The sequence below is a fragment of the Motacilla alba genome, chromosome 3 (genome assembly GCF_015832195.1).
Source record: "Motacilla alba alba isolate MOTALB_02 chromosome 3, Motacilla_alba_V1.0_pri, whole genome shotgun sequence".
In the NCBI taxonomy this organism is placed as follows: domain Eukaryota; kingdom Metazoa; phylum Chordata; class Aves; order Passeriformes; family Motacillidae; genus Motacilla; species Motacilla alba.
This window is the reverse complement of record NC_052018.1, coordinates 34539677-34559051: the sequence shown is the minus strand read 5'-3', so window position 1 is coordinate 34559051 and position 19375 is coordinate 34539677. Positions and strand designations below refer to the sequence as shown.

Here is a 19375-nt window from a genome sequence, read left to right as displayed (position 1 = left end):
TTTCATAACACAAGTCCATAGTAGTTAAGAAAGAAGTTTTCAGGGATAATCTTGGATCAATGCAAATTGTGTAAATTAACTCAGGTTGTCCCTTAGGAATATTAAATTATATAAATCCACAAATACCCCCCCGAACGGATTTTTTTTTTCTTTAAGAAATCATAATTATACTCTATCTGAACACCCAGCAGATCTAAATTGACTATTCATGTCATGCTGTGTTTTGATAAAAAAATATTTTCCTCACATATTATTGGAGCTTTATATAGCTGTGATGTTTTCTCTATTTTTTTAGCAAAATAACACTGTGTTACGTGCAGAGGTCTACATTTGAGACCACTGATGAAAAGACTTAGTAACATTTGCATGAAGAAGATGCTTCCTTTTAAGACTGTAAACATTGACATCTTGGGGTCCTTTGCAGATAAAATTCTTCTGTGAATTGAGAGTGCAAAAATGTGCATGTGCAAAATGTGACTTGCAGGTGTGTTTGTAAGTCAAGTGCCTGACAATTTCATTGGAGTATGTCAATAAAGAGCCTGCTTGCAGAACATGTGCATTACATGTGGTGAGCTCAGTCCTCAAGGCAATATGTGAACTCTAATCTCCTGTATTTATAATTGTGTAAAAGAATTTTAAGGAAGAGTGAATGTGATCCTGCCACAATTGAATCTCTTTACTGATGAAGAATGTCAGAAACTTTGGCTGTTTCAACTGGAACTCGAAATCTCAAGGGCTCCCTGTAAAGGCAGATGCTCAAGGACAATCTTGAATAAGAGCATGCAGTTATTGTCTTCTACTGAGTGGAATTGTCCTAATTCCATGAAAACCCCCATGTTTCTTGCAGTATGCACCTGGCATAGTCTTTGCTCCCAAAGAAACAGTGACTGAAAAGAGGTGAAGGGAGGCTTTTGTCTTCCTTCTAGAGCTTGGCAGAAGGTGTATACTTGTGTGTTGTACATACAAATACATAAGATTAAGTACAGACATTCAGATAGTGCAGAAGTAGAAGCTCTTAAATACCTTAGACAGAAGGGTATAATCTGATGAAACATAAATGTTGTGTATGGCAGCATTTTACATTGGCAGGATTGGCCTGGTTTTGCTTGGATAGAGGGTGTGTGTAAATTCATAAAGCTAAGTTGCTAGCTAGTGCCATGGCATGACATATTTTGGCACTGCTGAAATGCCTTTGTGAACTTGTAGCATGAAATTGTTGTGCTCTGAAATACCAAGAGCTTATATACAAAATGAATGTGAAACAGCAGCAAGTCAATTGCCTGGTATGCTTGGCAAAAGGGACACCAGTGAGAGGAAAAAATTATATTCCTCTAACTTAATTTGGAAAAGCTGTGTTGGATTCTGCAAGTAATTAATTTTTTTTCTCCCCTGTATGTTCTTAATTGTCTTTCTTCTTGCTCTGTAGTGATACTGAAATTTTTGCTCCTGGTATGGTGACATCTTCTGCCTGAGCTTTTCTTTCTTCAAAGAGTCACGCTGTAAAATGTTATACTGGGTGTGTTAACATTAGGAGAGGGGCCATCAAATTGCTTTTCCTGAGAAGACTGTCTTATTTTGTTTTTTTCTTAAAGTTCTCTATCTTTAATGAATTTTTATATAAATACTGATGATGCAGAGTAATAGAATTAAGAGTCTTGTACAGGTTAAAAATAATAGCCTTTCATCCCACCTTCTCTATTTACTCTCATTATTTTTCAAGATAAAAGCAAAAAAAATGTGACATTTGTTCTATTTTTACCTCTCCATTTTGCCTTGTTAAGTGTATGCCACTGTTAGTTGGGCCAGTTACCCTAAGAAATCTTTAGTAACTTTCTGGTAGTTATATCAGTTTTCTTTTGGATTTTGGATGATCTGTGGTTTACATCCTTTTGTTGCTACTGTATTTCATTCCCTTCATAGTACCAGACTAGTATGAAACATTCTTAGGTGAAGAAAAGGCCAGGGGAGAAGAGTGATACACTGAAATTTGAATGCTTGGCAGTTTCCTCTGTCTGACTTGCCAGACCTTGGGTTTTGTCCTCTTCGTTCAACACTCCTTGTCTGAGGAGAGACAATACTTTTCTCCCTTTTTATAGCAAAATGATTGTTTATTGCTTGTTTTCATTATGTTTTTGATTAAATATGGGTTTCAGTAAAATATTCCATTAAATACTGGATTTTAAATATATTTTTTAAACACAATGCTGAATAGCACCTCCTGCATTTAGTTGTTGGATGTTGCTAAAAGATGCATACTTGTTGTCTAATGCATTATAAATAACCCTACATTGAGTTTGAAGCATTTTTGCTTTATAAACAACCCTACATTGAATTTGAAGCATTTTTTGTTTTCCCTTTAGAAAGAATTTTTGAGAAATTTGATGCCCTTAACTAAGCAAATTGCAATGCTGAGAAGGAAGACATATACCCACCATTGAAAAAGCCTGATAAAAATTGCACTTCCCTAGAAATGTTTTTCACTTTATAATAGTATTTCCTATACTTATGTGGATATGATGAAGTATGTAATATTTAAAAATATAAGTAGTATGCAGTTACTCCTTTTGTGAGTTCTTTAGTAGATCATGAATATAAAAGTGGCATGATAAATACAAATAAGAAAATAAAAGCCCAGTTTAATGTTATAGGACAGTAAAAACAAAGTGGAGAGTTTTAACAAACAGGTCTTTAATTTGAAGCCCTGAGGAAGCCTTTTGCTAAATTTCTAGTTTATTTTGTAAAAAATTCCTTTACCCTGTTTAAAATCTAGGCTTGATCTGAGTATTAAGAAATTATGATTTAAGCCACACTTCATTTTAAAAGAAATTGATAAAAAAACCCCAAAACTGGCAATTGCTTAGGAATGGTGCTGTGGCTCACATGGTACTGTAGTGTCCAGTATAGAGTGGGGGCCAGAAATATGCATGATATTCTCTAACATCACTTTAAATGTTCTCTAGTGACAAAAGGAAAGTCTTCATGTGTATTCACAACTACATGTGCAAGAGCTTGTATTTCAGGATCAATGTTGGGATACTCCATCCTCAGGAGAAAGGTTTTAATAAATAAAATGCTCTGAGAATTCAAGGACATTACAATATATGCTATAGCATAATGAAATACTGGGAAAATGAAAGCCTATAGGGAAATGTAATAATATGAAAGAAAATTAGTATATATGTGTGTATATTTGTAGCTGAGAACTACAAGAGTGGGATATAATTTAACCTTGGAGTACATTCAAAACTAATGTGTATGATGGAAGGTGGTTCCAATTGCTTCATGGTGATGGTATTTAAAGAACAACTATAACTTTTTGGTTTCTAGATCTTTATCTGTTTAGGGTCTAAAATACCCTTCATGACACAAGGGCAGGGATATTGTTTTGCCTCACTTCTGTCACCTCATTACAGTCACCAACTGCCAAACTGGCTTCGCTTGCCTTGCTTATAGTGCTCGTTAAAGGTTTAGAGAACAGATCCCAAAAGGAGTGCTTCCTTGATATACAGGGATAGGCAAGCTAAGCTTGGATGGAATGTTTTCAGATTTACTAAGCTGTTCTTTGTCAGATGGTTACCTGGCTGTATTTGTGTCTTTCTAAAGAATGAATTAGATTTTATTGCGGCATGTGATGCCTAAGTACACAGAAGGAAAGTTCACACAAATAATAGTCAAGTAAACAAATCTCTAGGCTTTTGGAAGGAGTGTGTTCTATATGTATCCTTAACACTTGTGTAATAAAACAATGGACATATTAAACTTTTTGAGTGTAAGTAATTAGTAATCCATTGCAAATAAAAAAAAAGACCCTACATAAATTGTATATGCAAGTTAAAGATTTTGTATAAGCCTATTCTTATAGAAGACTACTTAATTTTTACAGGAATACTTAAAATTGGTAAAGCTAGTTAATAGACAGGTAAGGTGTAAGATCACTAAATTTCTGAATTTTAGGTGTTCATAAAGTGACAGAGTCATACCTATGTGAACTGGTATAAGCTTGAAGTCACTCTTAGACTGATATAATTTGCAGCACTCAGCACTGCAATTTGGCTTCCTGATTGGTATCTTGAAACAGTAATGTAATTATTCAATATAAGTGTGATGGTAGTAAAAAGTAGGTCAAGCTAAACATGAACTTACTTTCAGTCTAGTTTATATGATTCTTTTTTCTCATTGGTTTTCTTTTTAAATAAGTATAGAACTTCCTCAAAATTGGTTTTAGTTAGGACATATAACTATGTCAGGTTATATAACTATGTCAGGACATATAACTATGGCAGGTTTCAAGTCAAACATAGACTTAGGCAATGAGAGGCCATGTGTGTATGCTTTGTTTTCAAAAGCTCTGTTTTTCAGTATTTATTTGAAATATTAGTTTGTATTTAAGATAAATTTCTATCTAGGAAAGAGCATGCAAAGCTTAATGTTTTTAGTTCTGTTTTCTTTGGGCAAGTGAGTAAGTTTGTTTAAATTATATTTAATGCCGGTCTCATTTCAAGTGGAACAACTGATATTCACAGATAAGGTTCTGACAGACAAAATCCTCAATTGCAGCTCAGTATTTTATACCTGAGAGGGATTATCTTCCTGAGCGTGTAGAGTTTGACAACTTTGTGATGGCTTCAGGTTCTGTGTCTCAACCAGTTTGTTATGCTTTGTGTCTGAACCATTTGTGCTGTTAAGTCTAGGAGGAATTTGAATTAGGACTAGGAGGAGGCTATTATAGAACAAACATAATTTTAATTATCGAAACACCAAATTTATTTCTAAGTCTACTTTATATGTTCCCTTGATGTCTGTCTAATTATATGTAATTCTCCACAGATACATGCTGCTAATGAGTCTTCAGGATCGAAATGAAAAGCTTTTCTATAAAGTGCTGGCTTCTGACATTGAAAAGTTCATGCCTATTGTTTATACTCCCACTGTGGGACTGGCTTGCCAGCAATATGGTTTAGCATTCCGGAGGCCAAGGTATGTAAGTTTATACTTCAAATAAAAGTAATTGTATCTTATTTTCCTCTTGGCAGATTTCTGTAGGGGTTTTCTAACAACTGCATGTAAGCCAAAACTGCAATAATTGAGATCATTCAAGCTACACTTTTGGTCTGCATTAAACAATAATTTGTGCATTTCTTATCTGCATTAAGAAGGCATATGGTTGGTTGATTTGCATTAAAATATGAATATAGTTTTAATCTTATTGACTGATTATAACTATTAAACTGTATAGTATATGTACTGTATTATACTGTATAGTATAACTATTATATTGTTTTAGAATTATAGCATATTAGAAGACAGGAGAAGAATGGAACTGTAGTTTTAGATTTGTCTTAGAAACTTGAAAAGCATAGACTTTTGCCTGTATAAATATTGATGTTATTTGTATTTTATACATACACACACACACACATATATATATGTTCATATGTGTACAAACTAAGGATGCATTATATATGTATCTATTGATATCTTAAAAATTATCGCAAATCATCAAAGTGCCTGTTTTACTGCTTAATGATTTCTTGCTTCATAGGATGGTTACTAGAGTGTTTTTATTCTGTGTACAATATGTGTATTTACAGAATGATGAGGAAGTGGTATTAAAGAAGGACAGGCACTTTTGTTTCACTCTGCCTCTTGAACATCAACTCACAGAGTGTGAGTTGCTGTTTGAGAACATTGTGTGTATCACTGCCTTCATGTGCAAACTGCAACAACACTTTGGAGCCTTCTGCAGAATTTTCTGGCAAAGAAAGAGATAAATGAGCTGCATGTGCGTAGCTGTTAACAGAAATAGGGTTTTTTACTGTGAAGGCATTGATCAAAAGTAAGCTTGCAAGATGTAAGGGAACAAATGACTGCTCACAAATTCTTCAGCAGGGGATATTTCAGAGAGACTTACGGCTTCAAGGTTTTTGTTCTTAATGTGAAAATCATTTTGGCCTTGTGACTGACAGAATGAGTCAGGACCATCTGGTCGACTGCAGAAAACAAGAATTCCCACTTCTGTGCACATTAAAAAGTTCAAAAATACCTCAAGAATTGTTATTTAAACGTTATTTAATGATCTGTGGCTTTTAGGTGCCTCCCTTAGTAAGAGAAGTCATCTCCTTTTTCTGCCCCAATATTTACCACTGTGGTGATTTTATTGGCCTTCCAGGAAGTGCTAAATGTGTCTGGAAATTAAGTTTTTGCTTACACTGATCTCATTACCCCTAATTTTGATATTCTTTGCCATAAAAAATATTTCCCAAGGACTACCTCTGCCCATGTACTTTTCCCTTTCTCCCTAGATGAGTGAGGCATCTGTGGAGAAAAACACCCAGTTTAATTAGAGTCATGGAGTTGTTAAGTTTTCAAAAGACCTCCAAGGTCATTGAGTCCAACTTTTGACTGAAAATCACCATGTCAACTAAACCATAGCACTAAGTGTCACATCCAGTCATTTCGTGAGCGCTTCCAGGGATGGTGACTCCACCCCCTCCCTGGACAGCCCGTTCCAATGCTTAACCACCTTTTCAGTGAAGAATTTTTCCTGATGTCCAACCTGAATCTCCCTGGTACAACTTGAGACTATTTCCTCTTATCCGGTCATTCATTGCCTGCCAGAAGAGGCCAACCCCTGACTGGCTACAACCTCCTTTCAGGCAGTTGTAGATAGTGATAAGGTTACCCTGAGTCTCCTCAGGGTTAAAGAACCCCAGTTCCCTCTGCCACTCCTCCCACGACTTGTGTTCCAGAGCTTTCATCACCTCTTTTGCTCTTCTCTGGATGCGTTCCAGCACCTCAATGTCTCTTTTGCAGCAGGGTTGGAACAAAATGATCTTTAAGGTCTTTTACAATCCAAACCATTCCATGGTTCTGTGATCTTTGAGAGACTCTTTGCTACTTAAGAAAAGTACTTACAATGCAATCTTCCACTGTGCTGTTACAGAGATATTTTTTTTCCCGAAGAGGAACCTTTTCTAAATTATTCCAAAACCAATATATTTTAGTTTGAAATTGCATTCTAGACCATGACTGATTTAGCATTAAGCCTTGTATGCCAGGATACTTCATAAACAGCATCCTCCATGAGATGGATGGAGAAGAAAATATAAACATCAAATTTAATATTCTACAGGCAAAAAGGAGTGAAAGATGTAAGATTTAGTCCAGGCTATATCATCTTACAATTTTGATTATTTTTTTTCAAGAAGTTGTGATCAAGGAAAAAGGTGTAATCAGATGATACCTTAAAAAAACGTATTCTCATCTGTAAGAACTGTCTGTATCTGCTTTATGTCTACTCATATGTAAGTGCTGTCTCTACAGAGAAGTGACTGTTTTTCTTTCACAATGGTTTTTTATTTCAGAATATTTTTTTTATATTGCCTCTTCCCACAGCTCAGGAGATGTTTGCTATTTCATAGTTTAATACAGATCTCGTTAGAAACAGACTTGACGGTAAATGAGTTAAAAATTACTCATTTGCTGCAGATCATATTTATCTCACTGCAGTTTGTAAAGCAGTGTCATATTTAGTTTATCTCTGTAAGGATGTTTTCCAATATTCAGTTATACTTCTTTGTTTGAAGTGCCTGGCTCACAAGTTATCTCTTGAGGCAAGGAGCAACAAAATTAATTTAGAGTTCAAAAAGTAGGTGTCTCGTGGAATCATTAAATGAGATCATCTTCTGTGACTCCCTTATGTGTTTTTAGAAGACTTTATGAGCTCACATGATGTGCTTATAGTCACAGAAGGACTCTTCAGAAGGCTCGGGAAAAGGTTTTCATCCTGAAGCAATAGTTTGCAATTTTAGAATAAACATTCATGGCTGACCCGCTAACCATCTGATTAAGCATAATTTCTCAAGAGAACCAGCTGCAAAGTAACTTGACTCACTGGTTTGAAGCTCATCTGTATAATTGACATTTTTTTGTAATATTCAGACTCAACTGAATATTCACTTTAAATCCTCCAGTTTAATGAAGAAGAGTATTATTGTAGAAGTAAACAGTACAGATAGCAGATCTGTAACATGCACCTACCTACACCACATTGTTATAAAAACGTAATTTAGAAGACCAGTCAGTCTAGTCTTCTTCCTAACTGTTGAGGAGGATGAAGGAAGAAAGGATCCTTCAGGGAGAAGGAATTTGGACCTGTACAGAGAGAAGCTTTACTTATGCTGGGAATATAATGGGGTTCTGCTTCTATTGTAATGCTCACGCTATCATTAAAAGCAGTATCTCAGAATCAGTACTAGGTCACTTCTTGGTTCAGAGTTTCTATCCATCATTTAAATTCCTAAAGAAAAAATTCTTCAGTTGCACAAGGCATGTATGTAGATATGACAGCTTTTGATTACTTACCAAGAAAGAATCTATTTCTGTAAATAGATTTCTGAAATACAACAGTTCTTTCATCCAAGAAGAATAAATATGGGAAAGCTCAATGGAAATTTCCTCTAAGAATCCAAAATCAACTTTTTACATTGTATAGAGAACACCCAGGAGTTTAAGATTCTTGTAAACCCAGCATTCAGAGAAGGGAGGTGTAATTGCCAAGTACTGCTATGCTGAAGACTTTGGACGTTGTTAAAATGTTAGGTGACTGTTTATATATTGCCATTCCTAGAAGGAAAAGCCATTTCAATCAGAATATGAGCAGAGCAAGCCTGGGTAGCTGATGCAGCTACACAGGCATGGCAGAGTTCTCTGAAATAACTTCCCAATCCCGGCACAGACTATCAGGCTGACTAGGAACCATTTTTAAAGCAGCTCTGTTGGGTCTGTTGCAGTCTCTTAAAAGGCAAATTATGTCAGCTTTGAAATTGTTTACCAGATTTCCTTCTCACTGAAGCATGTAGTCACTCAGCACATACAAATTTGAGACTTAGCCCTTTCCTTTCCTTATGGTTCTCAAAAAGAATGTATTTATTTACATTTATTTTATGTAGTTACATTTACAATGATTCAGATGCATGGTATTGAATGCAAATATTGCAAATGTGAGTTCTTTTTTTATTGACAAATATTTACATGCTGAGATTGCCAGCTGCAAGATAGCATTGCTTTTTAATAAAGAAAAGAAATAGAAAATGGGGAAATATTTATTTCCTGTGACAGAACATGCAAAATGCTAGACCTTGGCATCAGAAGTTGCAGTCTGCGTGCCAGCAAAAGGTTGATCCTGTGGTGCATTTAATAATCTTTTTGTGGTTTTTAATGAGGCTTTTATTTGAATTATTTTTCTTAATTCCAATGGATGTTTGTGGCATCCAAGTCTCTTCAAAAACCAGATTTGGCTTACTGGAGGCCAGAAACTTGTCAAGTACTCCATGATCACATGAGCCAAGAAAGTTCAGTTCCTGGAAGTTTTTTGAGACTCTGTCTCTCCTTCAGATGTGTTGTGTTTTCTTGATTGAGACTACTAGAATGTCTGGATTTATTTCACATTACTTCTTCACCAGTATAGCAGCTTCCTTAGTATTTTTTCAGCACCTCTAGATGTTTTTTCCTCCCCTAGAAAAGCATATATATGTATACATATGTCTATTTAGGGACTTAATTGTTGCTATACATAATTATCTTAGTGTCTTCATTTAGTTTGAAGTCATTTTTGTGTAACATAAAGTTATATTAAAAGATGTAACAAAGCACTAGTTTCACAGTTATTTTTCCTAGTATTTTCTTCTCTGAAAACTATCTAGAATTTTAATCTTGATGTGGAAAAAAGGAAATGTGCAGGCTTTTTAACTGATCTCTTGTAAGGTCTTGACTGTTAGGACAGCTATCAAAATGTTTTGCAATTAAGGCATAAAGAACAGCAAAATGTTTCTTTGAAAATAAACTGTTGGAATTCTGTTCTGCCGAAGGATCTGGTTTGAGTGGCAAGTTACTTTGTAGCATTTCAACAGAGAATTAGTACACCTGCAGCATTTCTTCTAATTTTAGGCATCTTTCTCTCAATGGCTCGTAAAGCCTCATGATGATGCCAGTTGCAACCTCTCACCAAGCAATTTTAAAATACATATTGGTCATTTTTCACTTTCATCTTTTGTGAAGATGACAACTGTTGACATATTCCAGGCAACTTTTTTCTCTTTCTTTTTTATTTTTTTTCTCCCTGTGTGTAGCCTTGCCATTAAGTTCATGGCATCCAGTAGTTTTACTTTCTGGCATGATTCTGATCTGCTTTTACTTTCATCAAGCTAAAACTTTGCTTAGCATTCTGTTGCTTCTCTGTCTTGAAGGCTAATAGAATCTTCCCACAAAAATATTTGCTCTGCTCTGAAAAGCTGGAGAAGGAGAATTAGCAGAGTGTTGAACTCCTCTTTTCTCCTGGACTGTCTTGTAGACTGGATTGTGCCCAACTTGGTCTGTCAGCAGACAGTAATGGTGCTGCAGAGAAAGGTGTGATGATCTTGCACAGAAGATGTCGATGGGCCTCATTTTGGTCATAGAATGCTTTGTAAATATTAAGCCAGTTTCTCATGTAATAAGTTATTGAAAGAAAAAAAGTTATGTCTTGATTTTTGAAAACATTATGATATTCCTCAGTTTATATGCATGTAGTCATCTGGTCTCTCTAGAACTGTTAAATTCATGGCTTTTCATAATATTTTGGCAATAGGTTTCACATTTAGGTATGGTATGAATTTGTATCTTTTTATTAAACTTTCACCTCAGAATAAAATCATGAATGATTAGCCTGTGCCAAACTGAGAGTAGGTAGTCCTGACCTAGCGTTATGAAATATAACAACCTCCATGATTTCTGTATGTACTTGGTGCTTGCATGTAGGTATAACCTACAGTACTTGGAGGGGATGGTATTTACAGAAGTAGCACTTGGAGCTGTTCTTCCATTTAGTCTTGTCTGAGTTGGAGCTTTATCTATTATTAGACTCTTCCTGTTCTCATAAACTTCATACATGATTTCTTCTGCAGGTAATATTTCAGGGACTTTTGATCACGGTCATAAAAGCTTTATCCTAAAGCACATCACAAGCATGGAATTTCTGGCTTTCAGACCTAAGTTTGTAGGTGCATTGCTCTGTTTTTTCTGGATGGAGTACGTCTTGGCTGTGAGCAGGAGGAAATGAGGCCATCCTTTCTCAAAACATAACTCTCAAAATGTTTGGCAGCAGTCAGTGTTTGGTCATTCTTAACACAGTCTTCTAAGGAAGACAGCTAGCAAGACTCAGTGCTCTTCTACAGACATCTTTGGTGGTTTCTGAGCAAGAGGGCCAAAATCAAAATACTGGCCATGCCTTTCTGTTCTCTTGTTCACTTCCTTCAGAATCCTGGATGTTTCCAGGGGATCTCTGTCCTCATTTGGCTTGTACTATTATTTTTTAATAATTTCTGCTATCTGTTGTGTGAGGTTAGAACTCAATGTTCTCCCTTCTCCACAGATTTGGGGGACTCAAATTTATCTTTTCAAGGAATCTGCACTTCGGACTAATGGGAATTTATTTCTGTGGATTTTGGCATATGATTATCTTCCTCATTTCATTATATCCTACTGAGACAGTCCTCTGAAATTAAGTTTCTTACAGATGCCTTTCACTAAATGGGAAAGACAGTTTGTGTGACAGTTAGTAATGCAGTATTTATTAGAACCTTCTTGTTTCCTTTACTAAAACAGTCATCTTGTGGATCTACGTGCAGGAGACTGGACAAAAAGTACATGATCCCAAGTGAAATGTCTTTACTCTGACTAATCTTTTCTTTCTAAGTGCCAATGCCACATAAAAGGTAGGATATATCCTTTGTGACAAATAAACTATGTATCTGCATTTTAAAGTAAAGGTATGATTTGGGAAGTTACAGTTTCATATCAACAACTACAACTTTTATCAATGTATAACCATGTTACTCTTCAATGTCTTCCTATTTTCCTGGAGTTTTGGTGAGATTTTGACTCTGTGCCTGCCTTCTGGTTACAAGCTCCCTGATTTCCCAAAGCAGTGTATTCCTTGATGAAATGTACTTCAAGGGCAGAGATTTTATTTCGGTTTCACACCTTTACTTGGCCAAAGATTCCACTGGCAACACTAAAGTATCAGGTCATACAGTACAGGAGAGGTCTATTTATTAGCTCTGTCTAACTCTATACAAGCCATATTTATCTACTAAAATTTTCCCCTCATGAAACAGCCTCTGTAAACCTGACAGATTTTTTGTTTCCTAATTGTCAACATCATTTGATTTCCAAAACAAACCTTAAGAGTCATTTCCTTTCAATAAGAGAACTTTAACTTTCCTTAGTTCAATACCTTTTCAAGGACAGCCTATCAAATCCCATGCAGTGTCTGCAAATGACACCATCCATCCTTTTGTACAGAATGATAGGTACAGTTGCCTCCCTTGTGCCTTGAGTGGCCCTGGGACAGCCTTGAAGTTGTAGCTTGCTCTTTACAGTGGTTTGCATATTGTATCCATCTCCACGGACTGGGGTTCTGCACCATTCTAGTACTTGTTTAAGACAACCCAGACAGTAACAGCTTGTGCCACATGAACAAACAGACAACTGCAACAGAAAACAAACACCTTGCAACTTATTGCTTAGGAAGTACTAAGAAAAACGTGTGGGTATCCTTCTCCCTTCCTAGGGCTATGCTGTGGAAGGGAAGGAGCTTCCTTCCAGATATCAGTGGGATGAAAAATAAATGGTATTGCTGCATGTGTTTACAATTAGGTATCACTAGCAGTGGGGATTTTTGCATTGGTAACATGAGCTTGTAGCAGAGAACTGTTACAATTGACTGATAAACATCTAGTGCAGGTTTTTGTTTTGTTTTAATGTTAAGATCTTCTTAGGGATAGAGGAATCCTACACTGTTCTTCTATGCAAAGAGTTTTCCATGTCCCCAGTAATTCCTGATGTTATCATCTGATACTGCAAAACAAGGTACCAGCAGTATTCAGATGAGATGCCAGTGATTTAGAAGCATTACACTGCTTTATTAGCTCATTCTGTATATATCCCAGCCCATGTCCAGAGGATGTTTTCCTTTAGGGGTGTGCTTACACTGGAGTTTCTCCAGCTCACATTTTCTGTACATTTGTTGCACGTCCTTTGGCACCACCCAAATCCCCTGCTTCCCCATTCAGTGGCTTCTCTGTTCAAAATTCTGTCATTACTCAGCAGTCCAACACTGTTTCTTTGTTGCATTTCCAATACAAGATATTTAGTAGCTTAAAAAAAAACCCAACAAACCCTACAGTAATTCCTGTAACTGTATTTAGTAAAGTCCGAAAAAGGAAGGAAAAACCCTAGTAAAATCACTGCAACTTTGCAGTAGCTTAGCTATTCTAACATCACAGTTTTCTGTCTCTGTCTACAAGCTTTCTAAATAGTTAGTCAAGTCTTAAAATGAAAAATCAAAAGTGAAGACAAAGCATAAATATTTTCAGCCTTTAAGAGCATAACAAATGGGATGATTGTGTGTTGTAATATATCTTGTGTTTCTCTATGTTTATAGCTAGATGTTTTGGTCCAGGAACTTTTTACATACTACATTTGGGAGAGCCATATGCATAGGAGGCTTCTGAAAAAGACAAGAAAAAAAGTTTTGGGATAGAAGCAGACCCTTTTATTTCTTGCAAGACACTTCCATCCCTTTTTAGCAAAGTTTTACAGCTGCATAAAATTGTTTTTCTTATGGGCACAGCTGAATTAAAAATGTCAGCAGTGTTAATTATAATATACTTTAAAATACTAGGTCAGAATAACATTACCTAAGCTATTGTAGAGTAGCAGTCACATCATGTAATTTTCAGCTGGGTGGAGAAAGGTTTGTGAGGCATCTGATGTCCTGACCACTGCTCTTGGAATTAAGTTGTGGCACTGAATGTCAGTTCTGCTTTTTGGCTAATGACCATGAGGTGATTCAGCTGCACACCGGAAATTCACTATCTTTTAGAAAATGGTGCGTAAGAGCCTGCTGGGAGCATAGATCAAATAGATCAATATGTATAAACCAAACAAAGCAAGTCATTCTTGTAAGAAAAGCAAGGACTTCCAGCTGAAGGCAGACAGTGATATGGAAGGCTTAAATTAACTGTCGGAAATAAGGGAAATATTTACTGAGAAATGAAAAAAAAGAAAAGCAAGCTTCAGGTTGTACTGAATTAGAACCCGTGCCTTTGGCATGTAGATGGTCAAAAGCCAGTTCCCAGTTTTGGTTCTTAATTTCCAAAGTGACTACTTTTAACATGAATTTTTGTTTAGTCTTGAAGGGAGTTTAGGGGCTCTCACAACTTCATTTTAGTACTCTAGTATACTGAAATTAACTATTGTTTTCGGCATTCTGGTGGAATTTTCCACCTAAAAGAAGAGCTGCCTGTTCCTGAGATGAAGCTGTAATGCAGCTTACAGAGACACAGCAGCACATTTCCACTTCTAAAGTTCACAATATTATGACAACTTTATTGTATCAGAGGGTATTTTTGGTTGCTTTTAACTTTTCTCTTAATGTTCTTTAGATTTGTTCTAAGCACATGTGAATGCATAGGTTTTCTGCACTGTATGTTGAGGGTCAGGTTATTCATACAGCCTGTTTTAAGCAACAGTATGTCTGAGAGTTTACCTTGGTCATCCAAAAGGAGCTTCTTAAACATGACTCATAGGTATTTATCTCTGGCAATGAAAATATGGAACATGGTTTGCTTTCTGTTCAATTAATAATGTCTTTTTTTTCATGAATAAGTAGTACATGAGGATGGGGAACTTGTCATTCTCAAGAAAATAGTGTATTGAAAAAGATTTCCATTTTGTCTTATTCTGCAAGCAATGTGCCTATTTCTGCTTTTACTTTGACACTTAGCATAGAACGTAACATTGCTCCAGTTCATGCATTGGAATGAGATTCTTCATGAGGGTGGTTGTAAAGTCAGTCATTTGGTGAATGGTTTGTTCATTCAGTCTTACAGTGAAACAAATGTCATCTTTGAAAGATGACATAAAATATGGCATGTAGGCTTCCAAAGGCAACGTCCTCAGAAAAGCTTGTGTGCTTTCTAACCCTGGACTTGAGCCTTTGATTCCCTTGAAGAGGCTGGAAGCTCCCTAATGACGTTTCAGAAACGCTTCTGTTGTGACTGCTAAATGATGTTATTTGAATCCTCCATCACCCCATAGGGCTGGCTCTGACTCCTCGCTAGCTCCTTTCCTTCTCCTGGGCTTTGTTTCCTCTATGTGTGTAGTGAAGACCAGCAATATTAGGTTGTGTTAGCTGGGATCATTGCATGCTGTGTTTTTTCCCAACATGTTGATCCTGACTTCATGAAATGGAATTATTTACATGGGGTCATGACTGAATTTTTATAAAAAGGAGGGAAAGTATAAGGCTATTTGCCTCTGATGGATGAGGTTAATTTTTAGCACTGTGGCCAGATATATTACAGATTTTTAATGCCAAAGGGTTTCCTTGGAGTTCCATCTATTATAATTACTTTCTCAAATTTTATGATAAAGGCTTCTAGTAATTTTTAATTGAGTCAGATTACATAAGTCTTAAGAATAATAATGCTGCTTCTCAGTTTCTCTGTCTGAGATAGAGCTGGACCTGCAGGTGTTTTCCCCATGTTTAAAGTTGTTATTGAACACAGTACTAAAAAATTGGTCTGTCTCATACATTCATTCATGCTGTAAATTTAACAAGACGTAAGTACAGAAATAGTGCTGCTCATCAGCTTGTTTGCATTTTTAAAAATGTGCAAATGGTAAAGGGAGATTTGTACTTTTTCAGAGCGTTCATTTTCAGTAGTTAGAGTCAGCTCTGCTAATGGAAGGTAGTATCTCATTTAAGAAGTGACTTTTTCATTGAAGTTGGGTAGGATATGCCATAAGTATTTTTTATTAAGCCTTCACTTTTGTCCTGGTTAATTGTTACTGAGAGAAAATTATGGTGATTTAAAGGTCAGTTAACAGGCCTTAAAGGACGTTATTGTCTAAATACAGGAAATTTTCCATGTTCCAATGAGCCAAGGCAGCACAAGTTGTTGAAGTAAATAGAAGGACAGTGATCTCACTTGTTTGAGTATTTCACAGCTTAAGTAGCATTTAAAAGTTGTTTTTCTTAAAAATGCATCGCCAGCATTGCAACATTCCTAGTAGATAACATGGTTGAAGTTTGTTGATGGCTTTCTACGCAGTTAACATTAGCATAAAATAATACAAACATGATAACTATTGAAAGAGAACAGTGGGTTAGTTTTTGTCTTAAAAATGAATGGGTCTTGCTCTGGTAAACCATTCTCTCATTCACAGTCTTCAAATACTTCTATTTATGCCCATTAGAGTGTAAGTAATTAAGTTATTTATTGAGCAACTGTCAGAGGAATTTAAGTAGCTTCTGGAGCAAAAGAGCTCCAGTGCTTAAACCATAGTATTTTACAGAGTCTGCCTTTTCCTTTGCAAACAAACACATCCCATTGAATTGCTGCTGTTAAGCAGCAATATGTAAAAGCTGATTGTCTAGATTAGTGATGCTTTAGGAATATAGTAAAGTCAATAAATTCATGTTTTAAGGAGTGACCATAAAATATTATTTGATTTAGTATTTTTCTGTAGGAAAAGGATGCATCATTAGTTTGGACATTCAGAGCACAAAATGCTGTGCAAGTAGAGGAGGTGAGGCACTAAATGAAAAACAGTGTTAGATATCTAGATATGCAGGAAGGAGTATTTTATATGAGTAATGCAAAATGGCTGCAATGACTAAGTTTTTACTATGAAGTATTTTTAGTATGGTTTGCAGTGAACATTATGGTTTCCAAAATTAACTAGAGATTTTTTGATTGTTAGTGAAGTGTCAAGCTATAATTATTTTTGGTACCATGTAAAATTTGTTTTAAAGTTTTCCAGTGTAAGGCTTGTAATGCTGTTACTCCGAATATTTTTACAATGCAATTTTTGGGGAGTTGAATGACAGCAGTCAAGGCATTACTTCATTGGGTTGCTTTTTATTGTACCAAAGCCTTGACACTTGCCCACTTCTGGAACCTCTCTGATGGGCATTTCACAGAGTAAAGGCAAAATGTTTCAAGAAAAAAAAATGCTTTTTGCAAAAATCTGTGTACCTCAAACTCTTAATGTAGAGATTACATGCTTTGGTAGCAAGAATCTCAAGGGGCTGAAAAAGTCCACATCTTTTGGAGAAAAGTAGTAAGACAGGACTGATGCAGTTTTTATCTCTGTTCCTTCATAATTTTCCTTCAGTCTGTACTGCTGTGGTCAGCTTGTAATTTTTTTTTTCACTGTCACCTGCTCTCTTGTGCTACAATTTAGAAAATATATGCTGCGTGCAAACTCTGTAGCCTGTTTCAGATGCAGAAGGGCAGATGGGGGAATGTCTCTGTGGTCTGGCCCCTGGCTGCAGGTGTATCAGGACTGTTACAGCAAGTTACATAACTCACTATGTTGCAAATTGTGGAATAGCAGCCCCTGGTTCCCTGCTTCCCTAATCCCACGTGAGGTGGAAGAGGGAATGTGCTGAGACCTGAAGCTGGTTTTCTGAGTAAACCCAAAATGTGGGCAGAAGGAATTTTATGTGGAAGTTCCTAGAACCCATGGGGTTGTTTGAACTAGCTCTTCTGACTGAGTGCCACCTGGATCAGTCTCTTTGAAGCACAGTGTCCATTGTCATTTGTCAAAGAAACAAGTCAGAGGACATGGACTCTAGTTGAAAGACTTGGGCAGGCTTGAGCATAGTGTGGGTACTGTATTCACTTCTGGCAGCATTGAGACCACTGCAACTTGCTGGGGCTTGCATCAGAAAAAATTTTAATCTTAAGTATCTATCTACCCCAGTTATATTTTAAATTTTTTATTATTATAATTTATTTTTAAATAATGTTTTAACATTTGTATTAAAAGATTTTCCCAGTATCTGAATCTTTTTGTCACTAGAGTTATGTACCTTTTATTTCTCCAAACTTTATCCTTTCTTTTCTGAAACTTCATTCCCTTGAGGGCATATTTTCAAATGCCAGGCTTACAGCTGCTGTCTTTCAGGTTAACTTTATCACTTTCCTGTTCTAAAGGTTAATTCACATTGGATACTGTACAGTTCTGTAAGTGGTCCAAATGTACTTCTCTCTTCTCTGTAGATGTTATTTTTAACTGTAGTGATTATTGGAGCATGACACGCACTAACAGGGATTGATGAGCAGCTTTGATGGACTTGGGCATGGGAAAGAAAGCCACAGAGGCTGCCAACACTGGATAAAGACTGTCACGAAACAGTGTTTATCAGAAGAGATTCTTGAAGTAAAACTAAATGCTGTTTTTAAAATGGTTTGCTTCTATAGCTGAAGATAGACTGTTCAGACCCCTTGACATAAGCATTTCCCATTTACAGGGATTATGAAGACTGTATTTTTCTGTATTTTATGCATTTCCCTACACTCTTATGCCAAACTGGGCATTTGAGTTACTATAAAAATATATGAGGCTTTCATTATTCTTTTATGTGTAGCAAAGTGGAGTCGGCAGATGTTAGCATCTGTCTTTCAGAGTATTTGATGTCTTTTACAAAATAAATTTTATAATCAGTAGTAATTTACAAAACTGAATGCTAAGCATGAAATAACAGATAATATTTATAAACTTTGTCTTTTCAGTATTAGTATCTTATTGTTATTCATAGGCTGCTAGAATTTACCTTTATTATGACCTTCCTCTTGCTCTTGTATAGCTCCACACTTTCAGAGGTTTTAGCAGTACCTACTGTTATCCTAATGCTCCTGTCCTGTTTTTGATTTTTGTTTTTGATTTAACTTTATTTTGCTTCTTACAAGTTTTTCTGTTTAAATATGATTTGAGTGTGCCACATCTAGAATATGTAAAGCCGAGGTTTCTTTAACACAGATGAATTCAGGCTCACAGTAGCAGCTGCTATTTCAGCAACAACTATTTTATATATTGAAAAACATACCTGTGTATTGCAAAGTAATGAAACTCATGCCTGTACAAAAAGAAAGATATAGAAAATAAACAAAGCTGTCAACAGCTGCATTTCTTAAGTCAGCGCATCTCTTGTATTTATTAGGCCTCAGTAGTCTTGCAATGCAAAGGAACCTGCTATGGTAAGATGCGATGAAAACTTTGAGGATGTTTTATATGAAGAAATGGGACCACATTAAACAGTCACAACTGGAAATGTGATGAAAAAAAGAGCAGAATGTTCTTTGGGGAGGATATAGGTACTCTTAGTTTCTAGTACAAAGTTTGTATTCTATCGCTTTTTATGATTTTAAAAATATAAGGGAATTTCAGCGGGGACCAGGGAAGTAGTTTACCTATTTCTTGCCAAGTGCAGAAGTTTGGAAGAGTCTAGCCTCAGAAATAAACTTTGTCTTGCCCCTGAGGT

General features: G+C 36.1%; 1 protein-coding gene across 1 annotated transcript in view; it reads left to right on the top strand.

Annotated features, from left to right (window-relative positions):
* Positions 1–19375, top strand: part of ME1 (malic enzyme 1) — a 154805-nt gene that overhangs the window by 42182 nt on the left and 93248 nt on the right. Inside the window, exon 3 of the mRNA XM_038132126.1 lies at positions 4828–4977. Coding sequence (XP_037988054.1) covers positions 4828–4977 — 150 coding nt within the window. The remainder of the gene's footprint in view (positions 1–4827; positions 4978–19375) is intronic.